The following is a 15388-nucleotide window of genomic DNA, read 5'->3' as shown; positions in this document are numbered from 1 at the left end:
TCTAGCCTACCTTCTTAGCCAAGCCTGGAACCATACCAGACTGCATTGAGCAAGTAAGGTTAAGACAACAAGATTGAGCAGGAAGGATCAAGTGACAGTGGCACCTCAGCATGTCCTGGTACCACAGACTGTATGCCAAAAGTGCTCTGAACCCATACAACAGAGTAACTTCAACTGCTGTTTCCAAAACAGCTACACACTGAACATCAGCACCTGCAGAAGGGTTGCTCCAAAAGCAAGCAGGCTCAAAGCTATGCTCTGCACCCCAATATGTTTCTTCACTTGAAGATGTCAGAGATACCACAGGACAACAAAACAGGACAGAAAGTGGGAAAGAAGAGCATGGAAAGTCATTAGCAGGCCTGTCCAGCTCCAGGAAGAATCTCAAGGCACTAAAATGTAGAGCCAAGAGTTACACAGGCCTTCTGACATCCAGCACATGTCTAGACTGCAAGTGTTCCCAATTCAGGAAGAGCTCTCATGTGCAAGAAAGGCACTTTTGCCACAGCTGGTGGCCAGATTTTACAGCTCAGGCAGTTTCCAAAGTCACAGTATTTTTTTTTAAGACAAAGAAAACAAGGGCCATCACAGGGTCAAACCCTCTCCTCATCCTTTGCAGCACTACCCTGCTATTTAGTGCCTTGAAGATGAATATACTCAGTCCATCAGGAAACCATCCAAGGGCCTGAACATACCTCACAAGGCTGGTGCAGTGGATCTCCAGACTCTTATAGCAGCTTGCTTCCCAGCACCAGACCTGCTCCCACATAGCATGCAGGCTATACAGTGACCTCATGGTGATAAAGTCATGGATTGCAGTTTCCATCTGATCACATAAACAGCTGCTAATATTGCTTGGCCTTTCACACACTTCTGGACCTGGTTGTACAACTTTTATCTGATAGTGGCTGTAAGTACACAACATCCAAGTTGTTTTTTTTTAGAAGAATTACTTTGTATTATGCTGAAATTTGAGCCTATGGTTAGCAACAGCATTCCAAAACCTTGCATACATAAGCTCATTTGAATACTGGGTCATTCCAGCAAGTAAGAATCTAGCTCCTAAAACAACCCAACATGAACCACAGAATGAAAGAGATGGCTCAAGAAAATGGAGGAGGAGGAGGAGAGGGAGCAGGAATGGTAAGTTAGTAATATACCACTGCCTCTTTCCCCTCAAGAAAACCAAACAGGACAACAAGTAACAAGCAAATCATTATGGTAATCTCCACATCCAGTAACAGATAAAAGGCAACGTATGGAAACCAACAGAAAAAGAGAACGCAAGCTCTACAATAGGAAACAGAATGTTACATTTGGAAATAAGGGGGTTGTGCTGGGGTTTAATAAAATAAATGTTCTTTTAAAATAATGTGTTAAAATAAAACAAACTGTCTCTCAGAGAGAGAGCTGATGTGGTGTTAGCATAGCAGCAGTGAGGAGGGCGGCTTTAGGCAGACGCAGGAGTGCAGAGTCCTACAAATGACAGCAGTACTTGCACTTCCATGCAACCAGATAAATGAGAATAAGCAAATGCACATCACTTTATCCCACCCACCACTCCCCTCCAGTAGTAAGCCAATCCTTGAACTATTCTACTGCAGCACCTGTAGGAGGGACACCAGGACGCTTTACTACTATCTAGCCTGTGACCAGCTTGACAGAGTAAATGGCCTTATTAAAATCACAGATGAGTGGTGTTCAGAGAAAACAGCCTGTTGACAACAAGAACATGACTAGATGCAAGCAAAACCAGGACTGGAATAATTCCATTTCAGAAGCTTAGTTTGAAACTCTTTCAAACAGTAAGAAGCAGCTGTCGGCAGCAAAAAACCCAAAAACTTATACCCTAAAAATATGCTCTCAATTGTACCAGAGAATATACAGCATTGCATGTAAATGAAACCCTGCACAAATAGGGGGATGGAAGAGGGAAGACTTTTTATGCAAAAGCAGCCTACATACTGAAGATACATCCAAAGCAAAACTGGAGAGTAGTCTTTTTACCACCTCCCCTCCCAAACAGCTCTTACAAGAGGAACTGCTTTTCAGCTTCCCATCTTAGGGTGTTTTTTTTTAAGCAAACTGGAAGGAAAAACCCTATCATTTCTGTTCAACAGCTACAGAAATTCATTTTCCCAGCCACAAAAGGAGAATTTCCACATCATCATGAACAGCAACATCTTTATGCCTACTGATGACGCATTTTTCTTAACTTTCACAGTGGTTAGTTTGTATTTAGCCATTTTCTGAGGACACAAGAACCTTAAACAGGTATCTTTTGCTCATTATTTATGTTCTCTTTTTGCATAATTCCTTCTCAACTGCTCCATTAAACACCTCTTCCCCTCCAAGGGCAATTTTAAAAAGGCCTCCTGCTTTATGAGACTGACAAGCATGACTCATAGTATTCCCCACATTCATCCCCACAGGCCCTGTGGGAGGCTACACAGCCAGTAAGTACCTGCTTCAGTTCATACTCCCCCCACTCCCAGCACTGCTCCAGCAACCCCTCACAGCAAGCTGGACAGAAAAGCAAAGCTACCTCCCTAGCTGTCTGCTCTAGGTTGAAAGCAAATAGTAACCATATTTGCTTTTAATGTTGTCTTTCTACCACATCACAGCAGGACAGAGTGGCTGAAGACATGCAGTGAAAGAGCATTACACATTCTCCCCCATTCCTCCCATACTTTTATCCCTACCAGAAACTTGGAGTTGCTCAAAAACCATCTTTCAAACTATTTCCATTCTCTGTCAGCAAGGCAGAAAGTTATTAAACATAGTTTATTAACTCTTAAGAGTTTTCCATGCCTGAGGAACACATTCAAAAATCCCCAACTCATCCCACAGTCAGGACCAAACCTAGCAACTCTTCTCCCCTCAGAGGAGCAAACAGCCCACAGGTACCATATCCCTGCACAGCTGGCTTTTATCCTCAGTGCACAAGCCTCTCTCACAATGACAACAAACATCTCCCTTGGTCTCTGGACAGTCAATATCCACCACAGAGCACTGACAGGAGCTGAGGTTAAAGTTCTCCTTTCATGAATAGGAGGTTTTTAGAAGAGGCAACACATTCTAGAAAGCTTTCCATTGACTGTCATACTTCTCTGTTGGTTTAAAGGACAGACTGCCACAATGAAATACACATCTAGAAATTACACAGTCACTACTCAGGTGATACAGAATTTCTCACAAAGGAAGCAGCACTGCATGAGCCTAAGCTTCAACTACACCTAAGGCAATAGCAATTTTATCTAACATTCAATGCTAAAGACATCTTATGAGATACAAAATCTGCTGCCATTTAAGACAACATGTACTTGCAATGCTCCCAGACAAGTCTCAGGACTCCTGCAGCAACCAGATCGTTTCAGTGCTGGGAGAACATACGGTTGCTGCAGCAAGAGAAACACCCACGGTATCTGAAGACAGCCCTTGCACAGCAAAGCCCTTCCAGACAAGACACACATTTTATCTAAATGCAGCCAAAGCCAGGAGTTTGCATCACAAAACCAACAGCTCCTCCCAGAGATTTAGAAATCCTGCAAGTCGGCCAGCAAATCAGAATGATCCCCAGCCAGGTCTCCAAGGATCTGCCCCACATAAATGCATTTATCAACCATATCTGTTTGTTAGTCCAATGCTCTCTGGACCTTGACTGAAGTTATCATTCGAGCCACCTGCCACAAGGCCTCACACTGGGAATCCTGGAAGCTAGAATCATGTTTTATGAAAACCCTTCAGGATCAAGTCCAGCTCTGCTTTGTGTATATATACCTGCTAATGGATGTTAGCAGAGTATCATTTCCCCTGACACATCCACTTTGCCCTCACTGTTAGGAGATCCAAAGACCTCCAAGCAAAGAAGTTTTACTAACCCCTTTCCACTCCTTGGTCTCAGAGTAACAAAAGGACCAGCTTCCTAAGCAAGACAGGTTTTATATAAAAGAAAGGCCTGGCCACAGGTATGTGATAGGCCTCCTAAGAGTTTTGCTAGTAGACAGAAGCATGTCAGTGCCGATGCATACCACATCTCCCCAGCTGCCTTCTGTTTCCCTTTTATCCTGCTCATCATGGCTTCCTCAGGCGCTTACAGACCACTTCCCAACCAAGGCCTTTCTCTCAACTCTATGCCAGTACAGGTAATCTAAACAATGAAGTATATATAAATGCCTCCAGTAGCTGCTGGTTTCAAATTATTCAAACCTAGCCTAGTAGAAGCTGTTTTTCTGAAAGGCATTATGGAAAAAAACAGCTGCATAATTTAAGCTGCAAGGCAGTAAAATATGCAGTTAAATAATAGAAAGAGATTAATTAAAAGAAATAGGCAAGGGAAAAGAGGTTTTCAGATGAGATCTGAAATGACACTGAAAGTCAATGAGGTAGACAGCAAGCACGTGAGTGTTTCAGAGGCAAAAACTGTGGTGAGAGCATTCTGGCATCAATGGTAGCAAAAGAAAAGTCCACAGTATTTGGCAGCAGGAGGAGAATAAGTGAGACAACAGGTCTAGGGAAAAGCCGCCAGAAAGCAGATAGGTTGACTCCAACAGCAAGACAGAAATCAGCAAATTCACATTTAGATCACAGATTAGGAAGAAGTAAGGAGGGAAATGTTGCCACTAGTAACAATTAGTTCTGTTATAGTGATTAACATTATCAGGTATATGAATATGAAAAGACAAGCCATGGCACAGCATTCTGCAGCTCCCTAATTGTTACTGCAGCAGCCTGATGCAGCTGCCTGGACACCTTGTTCTTGTCTTGCCTTTCTTTTATGGAGACATTTTCTTATCTTAGGCTCCAGGAAACACAGAATTATTGCAAGGGGATCATAGTTCAGATATTAATTCGCAGCACACCTGCTACAATGAAGTCAAATAAGATGCTCAGCTGACAATGCCTGCTGCAGGACAAATACAGATTTGCTGAGCCCAAAGTACAACAAGGAGATGAGAGGTTGAAAGAGAAGATACGCATCTGGTGAAAGATTAGCCAGAAAAAAGGCCAAACACACACCCTCTGCTTACCTGGCAAAGAATAGCTTAGAAAAAGCATCATCATGTGAAACAGTGATGAGAAAGAAGCCAGAAACATCTACACTTCAATTCTTTTCAAAGAGCTGTTATGGTTCAAGTAGTAAACAAGCAATTTCTATTTTTTTGTCCTGGAACCACTCAGTCAGAACATTATGTTCAACTCGAAGGATGTCAAACTAATATTTGTTTTAGTAAGCCTCCTCCTCTGGCCAAGTTCTGAGGCCTCCTGCTTTCTTAACATAAGTAGGAAGAGCACCACATTTCACTCCTAGTTGTCTTTGAGGTCACAATAAAATTAGGAAAGTGATGCAGAGCCTCTTCCCCAGGAGCTCATTAGCTGCTCACCACTATGGCATCAGAGCCTCCTCACAACACTGAGCAGTGTGCTAACTCCTGCTGCAGAGAGTACAGAGTTGATTATTTTGGGCTCTTTGGAAAAGAAGAGAGGAAGGAAGAGGGAGGGAGGACACTACCACAAATATAGCTACTGTCTTAACAGAAGGAACCTAAGAAAGCTGTATCTCATTGCAGCAGACAGTATTCACTGTTCTTTTAGAATATTCCATGATGACAGAAGATACACACATCATCTGTGGCTGGTAGGAAGAGACTTTATCACAGGAGGAGGGGCCTAAATTATAATATATATATATTATATATAATATTATATATAATAAAGGTTTGAATTTTCAGAGCCTTTTTTATTCTGTCAAACCTAGCACTTACTAACTAAACATATTTCAAGCAGTCTTTTTCAGAGTAAAAGCAGCTTGTTTTGTCAGGTTAGCCAGCAGGTTGGTGGCCAGTTTCATCTCATGTTAGTACAGACTGGTGAATCTTAGAAGCAGGATCTGAAAACGATGCTCTCTTGTTTTGCTCCAAGCTGAAATCCCCATGCAGGGCTCCCCAGCTCTCCTCTTCTTGCAAAATTTTGGCATCATAGTAACAAATCTACACTCTGCAAAGTGTGCAGGGCTCCTGTTAACTGCATTAAGGGCTCACGTGAGTAATGAGTAACACTATTTGCATAGTCTCAAGCAAAGGTGGCATCCACACTCATACTAATTAACTCAAGGAAAACAACCCAACAAAACAGAACACACTCCCTCTAATACCAAGAGGAGTAGTTTAGAGCTCTTCCCTCATGTGCCGTGCAATAAATGGATTCTCCAAAGCCCCACCTGTAAGAAACACTTTTTACTTCACTAACCCTAAGCAGAGGAGACAGCCCCCCTACACTGTCAGAAGGACACACTGGCAGGCTGGTGGTGCAGGAGGAAAGGCAGCTGCCGACACTATCTTGCTCACAGAGCTCTGCTCAGGAGCAGGTCATGACCAATTCTCCACAGCACTGTGGTCCTGGCCTCCAAGAGCTCTATGCACATTTCCATCTGCAAAGGGCTCTTTCTGCAACCCACAAGAGACATCAAGTCTCTGTCTGTGGTATCTGCCTCACCAGCACAAGCTCAGGAAAAGGGAGGAACCACACTGAGGCACCATATCTACTATTACGAATTCAGTAGTTACTTCCCTTTACTCAGGGGTGCAGGGAAGGGAGGATCCCTGTGACCATGCCCACCCATCTCTGCTACCAGTGCTCAAATCTAGGGGTGGAAGGAACAACATCAAAGGAGCACTACTCTCAGTAATACAAGTATTAGAGAGAGCAAGAATGCTCAGATAATTATGAACAAGCCTGGACACTAAGTAACCGAGTCCCACAAGTCATTTCCTACCAGGAACAACAACAAATAAAACCAACAACAAATAAAAACCACGACATGACACTTTCCTCTTAGTTACTAATTAAGACCAGACACAGGCAGAGAGAGAGCAAGATATCCTCTCATGCCTCAGGGATACCTTGCCACAACAGAACTGGCACTTTGTCCACACATCTGCCACTCTGCTGTCTGCAGATAAGAAAGATTTCAGTCACCAGAACTGTCAAACACAGATTGCTTTCACCGAAGAGTGATAACTTCTCGTGCATCTACCAAGACAGAGACCCACCAACGTGCAGACACACTGCTATGAGCATTATGTAACTCCAGGAGTTTGCAAAGCAAAAAAATAGAATCTCAAGGTTCTTATAAGAGGAGATACGTAAAACTCTTTAAAGTAATTGCTGCTAATGAGGTCAGTGATGGTTTCAGGTGCTTGTTTTCCCTCAGGGATTCATTGCAGTGTCACTGTGGACACTCTTTCTGCTTTTCTGCAGATACATACTTTTTGCTGAGGCCATTTGGAAAGAGAGAGGGGGAGAGGGGGAAACCCTTATGCACAGCACTGCACTTCCAGACAATTAGGTTCTGTTCCCAAATCCAACAGCACGTCCCTGTGTGACCTACCACAAGTCAGTTATAAATTCTATGCCTCCATTTATGCTCCTGTAAAATTAAGACAATTCAAAATACTAAAGGAAGATACCAGGGAATTTTTTTTCCTTCAGAGTTCAAGGGGTTTTGCTGTTAAACTCAGATCAGTAGCACAGATCCCCACAGGAACTTTGCCCTCAAAGGTACAATGTTTCCTTCTTGTACACAGACTGCTCCTGTACTGTTACCTTCAGGACAACAAGGGCTCCACTTTATGAGCCCTCCTTAAGGCCCATCTATTTTCTCTTCACTGTTAAACACACTGCAACAAGCTCACAGGGATCCAGGGGGAGATAAGCAATAGACAGTTGCATATCATACTCTTCTTTCCTCCTTCCAACAATTCCACAGGGCTGGGCACAGCAAGCAAGGATCACACTTAATATATACTGACAACAGACAACCTGCAAGCTTCTTCCTTCCAACACAGGAGGGAGCGGATGGCGCTTCCTTTGTGGAAGAAGTCTGCACCTGTAAAAGCTTATGGCAATCCACTTTACTCCACCTAATTAAGGTAGAACAGTGCTGATAAAATCATCTGCTGAAAAAATACCAAAGAAAAAATGGAGCAGGAAGAGCAGTTGACATCTTGCTGGCTTCTTAAACCAAAGGTACCAAAATTAATGGAAATATTTCAAATTAGGAAAAGCTGGTCTGAGATCAGCCACCTCCCCCAGACCCAAACCAGGTGTACAACACCACAGGATCCGTATCCTGCAATCCCTTGCTGATTCAGTGAAGCTGCACCATATCTTCTGAGTTAAATATACAGCTGTATTTCCCCAAACAAGAAAATGCACTGCCACAGAAAACCTGTACAAGGCAGAGAAGAGCTGCAAGCCTAAACCATCAACTTGTATCCACATTATTTTTGTTCTTAAACCCCCAAACATTCACAAACAATAGCAAGTGCCTTTTATACTGTTGGCAAGCATTTGCTTAGACTGCCTTTGTAAAGAACAGTGCTTGAAAGCACAAGCTCGCAACTTCTCACAGAATATGATTTAAACCCACAAAGCATAGTGGATGGTACATCCATATTTCATCTTGTTGCTCTCAAGCTGTCCAATTTTGAATCATATTTTGGTGTTACAGAAAGTGAAATGGCTTAATTTGGGTGGTTGTTTTCAGAACGCTCCAAATCTAGCAACAGAACTAGGAAAGAAAAACCCAATCGCTGTTTTCGTTCTCAATGCAAACCAATTAACCCACGAACACAGGAACATGCATGTTCTCACAGCACATAAAAGATTTGTGGTAATGACAATTTAAGAAGTTTAGCCTTTTAAAGCAGGTCACTTCCTGAATTAGACATTCTGAGTGGACTTTGTACTGAACTAAGGTAAGCCACCTTCCACACACCAGACAACAAAACTTGCGTGTCAGATCACTCACCAATGTCTAAGCAACAAGAAACATCATGGGGAAAATAGTTATCTCCTGTCCAGTATCTACTATCTATTGTTCAGGAGATGCAGATCATCCAACCTATCAAACAGAAAGGATTCCTATTTGCATACTGGAATATAAGGATTTGTGAAACTCCTTGCGTGCAACACATCTGCCCAACCTCACGCTTATTTTTTCTACCAGCTGGAAAGAGACTTTTAAATAGCAGCCAAACCGAAACCTTTTGTCTCTTTTCCCCAAAACAGTCTTGCTAACTCACAGTCCAGTTTCCCCTTACTGCTTGGAAGCTACAGGAGGAAATAAGAAGACAGCAAAAATCCCCACACGTTTAGGCAACACTGCTCTTACTTCCTTAAAAGGTCTTTCGCTTCTTTTCTAAAGCTGCTAAATCTACCCCCTAGATACCGTCAAGATCAGAATTCACACAAGTAGTACATATTGCAAGCTATTCATTTAGAGGCTCTTGCAGTCAAATTAAAATGGTATTTGAGCCTTAAAAAAAATATTAAATAGATAAAAAATTACAGATAGACCTTCCCAAGTGGTCTGGAAGCAGAGAGAACTATGCACCTGCCTATGTATAAACACAGCTACAAGAAACATCCCATTTAGACAGTAGGGAGATTTGTGAGCAGTGTTTTTATAGCACAGTGAGGCCTCCCTGTGCTACACCAGTCAACTGAACTTGTTCAAAAGGAAGCCATCAGCACAGCAACACTGGAGGTGCTGGTTTCCTGTGCCCTTCTAACACTTCACAGGCTAGTTATTGTAAATAAGTTCATTAAAAAGTGAAAATAATTCCATTCAGCCACCAAACTGACTGGATAAGCTCTCTGGAATTTAATGTTTTCAGCTGAAGAACTATAATTAGAGCTGTAAGGGTTTTAATTCCCTGTGTTATGTCTGTAATAGTTCTGATACAGTTCATAATGTCGAGGATAGTGATGAAATCCCTCATTAGTATCTTCCTGCTACAGATTTTAAGATAACCTTTTACAGTTACACACACACAAAGGGACTAATCCCAGATTTTATTTGCAGGCAAAAGGATTTGTGGAATGTATTAGATACTGGAAGTTACTTTTATATATGGCATCTATGAAGAAGTTTCATTTATTTCCTGAAGACAAATTCTCTTTTTTTAAAGAAAAACAAAAAATCACCAAGAGTGAAATTTTCCCAGAGTAAGTGAAAGAGATGAAACAAGATTCATGTGTTTTTAGATCCAAAAAATACAGATACAGTTTGAATACAGCGATACTGTAGGTGGGAACTTGTTCCACCTCAATGCCACAATACAGAGTGGGCAACAGCACACAGTAAGTTTTCCTAAATAAGAAGCACATAGCCTTTTCCCACAAACAGAGAGAAAACTCTCAAGATTTAAAGCTACCCAAACTCAAAGAGGCCAGATTGAATCAATCACGTACTATGGGGTAAATTATGATGCACAGCCACTTCTGCACTCACATCATGGCCAGGCTCTCTGTCCTGGCCTGCCTTTTTCATATAAAATTATGATTATGTTAAACACAAACAGTGTTGGTTAAGCCTCTTCCTCCCTTTTCCTCCCTTCCCTGTGTCACAATGCACACAACATTCCCAAATCTCATAACCCAGTGCCCTGTGTCACACTGTCTAATCCTGCAGTGGCCCCACCACAGGCACTGGAAGTATAATCTGTTCAGTAGTCCAACTGGAGAGCAGATGGCTTTGTACAAAGTGCTGATTAAAAACCCACCTCCACCCCACATTAAAACATATATATATATATGGAATTTTAGCCACATCTTTGTCATTTTTACTGAACAAGTGTGCCATGAGGGCACACAAGAAGCAAGCTCGTTCTCACAGCTCCTGTGCAAGTCCTCGCTCTGAATTTTAGAATTCCAGCTTCCTCTCAGAAGAGGTAAACACAGCTGTACCACGGATAAAACAGACTGTGCCAATCCCACATCCAGCTGACCTTGATGCTCTAGGTGAAAATGAGCTACCAAATAAAAAAAACTAAAGAAAAAATTAAAAACCCTACAAATGACCAAATGGGAACTAGCTGAAGTGTTGATGGGTTTGGGTTGGTTTGTTTCAAAAACAAGAAAAAGACAAGTTTTAGGACACCAAAGAAAATGTGTAACTGAAGATTGCCAGCAACTTTTTGACACAGGGAAAAAAAAAAGTCAGGAGCAGGAGACAGGTCAAAACTTGTGCTGCAATTACCATGCTCATGTATTTGTCATATTTCCCATGAGTAAAACCAAATGAACCTCGCCTCTTAGAAGCATTTATATCAGCAGCTTTCTTTGGGTGGAGCAAAAAACTCGGAAGAGTAAATAGACATTAACTCATACTACCTCACATAGCACACACACACAAAAAAAAAAAAACCAAAAGGATCTCAAAAACGTGGCTTGCTGGAGCAGTTTTAATCCAAGTGGTTAATCAAACAAGGAAAGGACAAATGAAATTGGAAAAAAAATATATATTTTTATGTTACTAAAGCTGTATATTCAAATCTGCTGCTCCATTACTACAAGCAGCAGGACATCTTTCCAGCAGTGATGGATGCCAGAAAATCAAACAGCCTGTATTAAATACCCGGCACAGGTAGTCTAGTATTAGATTCAACAAGTTCAGTTTACGAGCCGGCTAGTAAAGGAGTTTATTTGCTTTTCCCTTCATTTTTTTTTTAAAGTAAAGATAAGGAAAATGAATTTGAGCATCTCTGGATGGTTCTGTATCTACACCAGTATGACCAAATATACAGACTTCACGAGTTATGTGCTTCGAATCCTGGAATAATGATCAGTTGTGCTTAAAGTCGCTCCACAAAAATAGATTTAAAGCAAGGCCAAGAAGCACTGGTAGTCGGGGCGGGGGGTGGGGAACCGGGGCATCCACACCGGCTGGTGGAGACATGCTCCAACCAGCGGAGCCTCTTCCAGCATGGGAGAGCCGGCGTGAGCTGACTGGAGCAGGGCGTCTGAACCGCGAGAGGCACCGATTGCCATTTTGAAACGCCAGCCCCGGCTCACACAGCGAAGCCTGAGTAAAGGGGCAGCTTCCTGCCCCTACAAACCGCTCTCGGCAGCGGGGAGGACCTCGACGCGCCACGCCGAAAGCCGCGGTTCCCTGGCCTCGCCGAGGAGGACCCAGCGCACGGTTCCCACCGCGGAGCCCCGCCGATGACCGAATTACGTGATGTCACCCGTGTGCGGGGCCCTTCCGCTCGCCGCTGCGGATGGCGGCCCCGGCGGAGGGGGCGGCCGGCACCCGCGCCTCGCACGGGCGCGGGGAAGGGAGCGGCGCTGCCCGCCTCGGCGACCGTCACCGACCGCCGCCCCGGGGCCCGCCGGCTGTCCCCAGAGGCAGCAGTTCCGCCGGGAAGTGAGGGGGAAAACCGGAGATACCGGGTCTGAGCCGGCCACACGGAGAAATTCATCGGGCCCTCACGGCCCTGCTCAGCCCCCACCCCAGCCCAGGGAGGTCTCTGGGATGTGACTCATAATAAATAAAGGAGAGAGGGGAGAAAGAAAGAAAAAATAAAAAAAAAAACACAGAAGGGAGAACGGGGAGGGGGAAAAAAAAAAAAAAAAAGGAAAAAAAAAAGACACACCCTCCGAGCCGGACTGACATAATAACCCCCTCCCTTCCCCTCCGGAGCAGGGCGATGGACGTCCAGTCGTTCAGCTGGAAAAGTTGAAAGAAAAGGCAAGCCCGGGGGAACGGCTGCGGGGCGAGTGGCCGCGGCGTGGGCAGCCGAGCGCCGCGCTGCCCCTCAGGCGTCTCCGGCCCCACCACCCGCACCAGGGAACCGAGCCGAGCCCAACCTGCCCGCCCCGCCGCTGGCCCGGCTGCCATGCCCGCCGTTCCTCACCTGGATGTAGTTGTTTTCGCAGTAGTCGGCGACTCGAGTGAGGTTCTGGTAGCTCTCGAGCAGAGCCCGCTTGCCAGAAGGGATTTCCTCCTCTAGCAACATCTGCAACTCTGCCATTTTCCACCCCTCCGCATCGCTTCCTCTTGCATTAAAGAGACAGCGGCAGTGCCTGGCTCGCAACCCGCCTGGTATTGTGGGATTCCTCCTCGCCTCGCTTTCGTGAGCTGTCGCTTTCCCCACCCATCCTTCCCCCTCCGCGGGGAGGAAAGGAGAAAAAAAGAAAAAAAAACTATAAAAACCCCACCCCCGCCTTGCAGAGCACCCCGGGAGTTGTAGGCAGCGCGGAGCCGTGCAGCACGCCTGCGCCGGGAGAACAGGGCGCGGAGATGGCGGTTCCCGGAGGCGCCGCCCTGCCTGGCCCTGCGGCCGGAGAACGACGGCAGGGCTGTCGGACCGGCTTTCTGGGCGCCTGCAGATTAAGAAAGACGCTTGTGTCCTTCCCCTGCCCGCCTTCAAAGAAAGCATTAGCCCTGGCAGTGCCGCCCTGAGGCTGCGCCTCTTCGGAGAAGCCAGAAGGGTCTAGGAAGGACACACTGCCCTCCTTATCCAGCCTCCTGTCAGGTTAGGAATTTGTACGATGACAACAAAATTGGTAGAACTCTTCCCGATTAGCAGCAATTAGTCCCTTTCCGATATTGAATCTACATCTTTGTGAAGGCTTGCCCAGTAGGAATAATTGACATTAAGTGTTTGTCAAAGCTTTCGTTTCATAAGAACTTAAAATAATTGGCTGAGGTAAATACATTTTTCCTGCTATTTTCTTACCTCTCGGCTGTTAATCACTGCTTGGGGCTGCCTTTGGTTGTTAGAAAAGCATGGAAGATAGGGTCTGGTGATTAGTGCAAGTCTTTCTTGCATGTGATGGTTTTGTTGTGGGTTTGGGGGTTTTGTAAGCAGAATTCTGTTTCTGTGATCATAGCAGAAGAAAAGCCAATAATAGCAGGTGGCTTCTATGCTGGGATGTTCAAGCCTGCCCTGGCAATGAGTAATAGGCCCAGAAGAAGCTGTCTCCAAGGCCCGTTACTCATGCCTTGGCTTTGTGTGCTGTCTGTACAAATGTAATTAGTCCTTGCATTTTAGTAGTGCCAGAGAAACACACACAGTGGTGGAAAAGTCGCATTTTGGGGTGGTTAAGCACTTCATAATATGAGCAGACTGCCTCATCTCTGAGTAATTGTGTGGGATTTTGCATGTCTTCTAGAGGCTGCCTTCTGTTTGCGGAACTGAAAACTCTTCTGGTCAACGTTCTGTGGTATGCCTACCGATGTACTACCTCCAAACCAAGGTGGAGAGAGGAGGTCTGATTCTCAGGTCAGCAAAGTCCAGCATCTCTCTTCTAGAACTGTGTAAGAAAAGGACAGGGGAGCCTGGGAAGGTGTTTGCAGTGGGTGTTGCAGCCACCTTCTTGGTGGCTGCACTTTCCCTGCACACAACCACCTGCTGGCTGGGAACATCTGGAGAGGTGCTGAGAGGTATTTGAGTACTGTCTGGGACAGCAGAGGAAGGGGATGGTGCATACACAGCACTTTCTGTGGGATAGAAATGCATCTACATTGAGATCTTCTGATGGTTAATTCATTTGGCAGCTTAGCAAAATTATTTTCAAGGAGGATTCAATAACCCTCTTTAGGTCAGCATGTAATTTCCAATAAAACATTTTTTTTTGGATTCCAAGTGCCCTTTTAATGTCAAATAATTTAACTTGACCTGCAAGAGTATTGAGATATAGACAAGCTTTTAATAGGTACCAGGCCAAGTGTGATCAGAAACCATCTTGGGCACTGGCTTCTCCTTTTCTGGCTTGTAGTTTAAAGCTATCATAATGCAAAGACAAATTTGATTTCTCTCTTCGGTGTGGCTTCCAATCGCTGAACACCCATTGGCTTGGATGAGTAAATTGCCTACCGATCACAGAGTGGCTGCATGGAAGCTGTTAACTTCCTCAAACGTAGCGCAGCAATTGTCAGCTCTTCTTAAAATGTTATTGCTGCCCCCGTACCAGGAGACAGCAGATATGTGGGGTCTTGCACATCAGCTTTTTTTCAGCATGGAAAAAAACTCAGTAGTGTTTTGCTAAATACATTGTGCTTCACCCGGGCAACCTAGTCGTGAAAGCAGAAGGCAGGGCAGCAGCTGATCGGGGCAGTGCTGGCTGGCAGGAAGTGCACTCGCTTCAAGCAGTAGAGCGGAAGCTCCAGGAGGGTTTACAGTCCCTTTCCCTCCGACGGATCTCGACCCAAAAAGCTACCAACACGACGTCAAAATGCGGCCGCAGCCAGGAAGACCTCGGCAGACCGAGTCGGAGAGCGCCACCGTGTGACAGCTGGGACTTCTCTTCAGCCTACCTGGTAGAGCCGGGCGTTAGCCCCATGTCTGGTGGCCACACCTGGGATAGGTACGAACACCCAAACTGGCTCCGTGTTGAGCGAAGTCATCCCCAGTAGAACTTTCTGGCTTAGTGCCGTACAACCACAGCAGTATTGCTATCAGGGCCACACAGTCCAAAATGCACTGGGAATTCTGGTGTGGGCACACTCAGCTGATTAGATCAGCAGGTCTTACTGGCTCCTGCCCCATGCTAGTCCTACTGCCTTCACAACTGACTTCCTGCAGCATCACTTCAGTGT

At 44.9% G+C, this 15388-nt stretch overlaps 1 protein-coding gene across 11 annotated transcripts in view; it reads right to left on the bottom strand.

Moving 5' to 3' along the window:
• The window catches only part of ABI1 (abl interactor 1), a 71365-nt gene extending 58418 nt beyond the window's left edge, over window positions 1-12947 (bottom strand). For 9 of the 11 annotated variants that reach the window (XM_068146080.1, XM_068146086.1, XM_068146079.1 and 6 more), the window contains exon 1: window positions 12702-12936. In XM_068146080.1, the coding sequence (XP_068002181.1) occupies window positions 12702-12818 (117 nt within the window). In that variant the 5' untranslated portion in view covers window positions 12819-12936. Of the gene's footprint in view, window positions 1-12701 lie in introns of all 11 variants that reach the window. The other 2 variants (XM_068146077.1, XM_068146081.1) reach the window with 2 other exon arrangements.
• Window positions 12948-15388: the final 2441 nt, after the last annotated feature.

Source organism: Melanerpes formicivorus, unplaced genomic scaffold, assembly GCF_026170545.1.
Source record: "Melanerpes formicivorus ecotype bairdi unplaced genomic scaffold, bMelFor1.0.p_v2 SCAF_13, whole genome shotgun sequence".
Lineage (NCBI taxonomy): Eukaryota > Metazoa > Chordata > Aves > Piciformes > Picidae > Melanerpes > Melanerpes formicivorus.
This window is presented reverse-complemented; position numbering and strand designations above follow the sequence as displayed.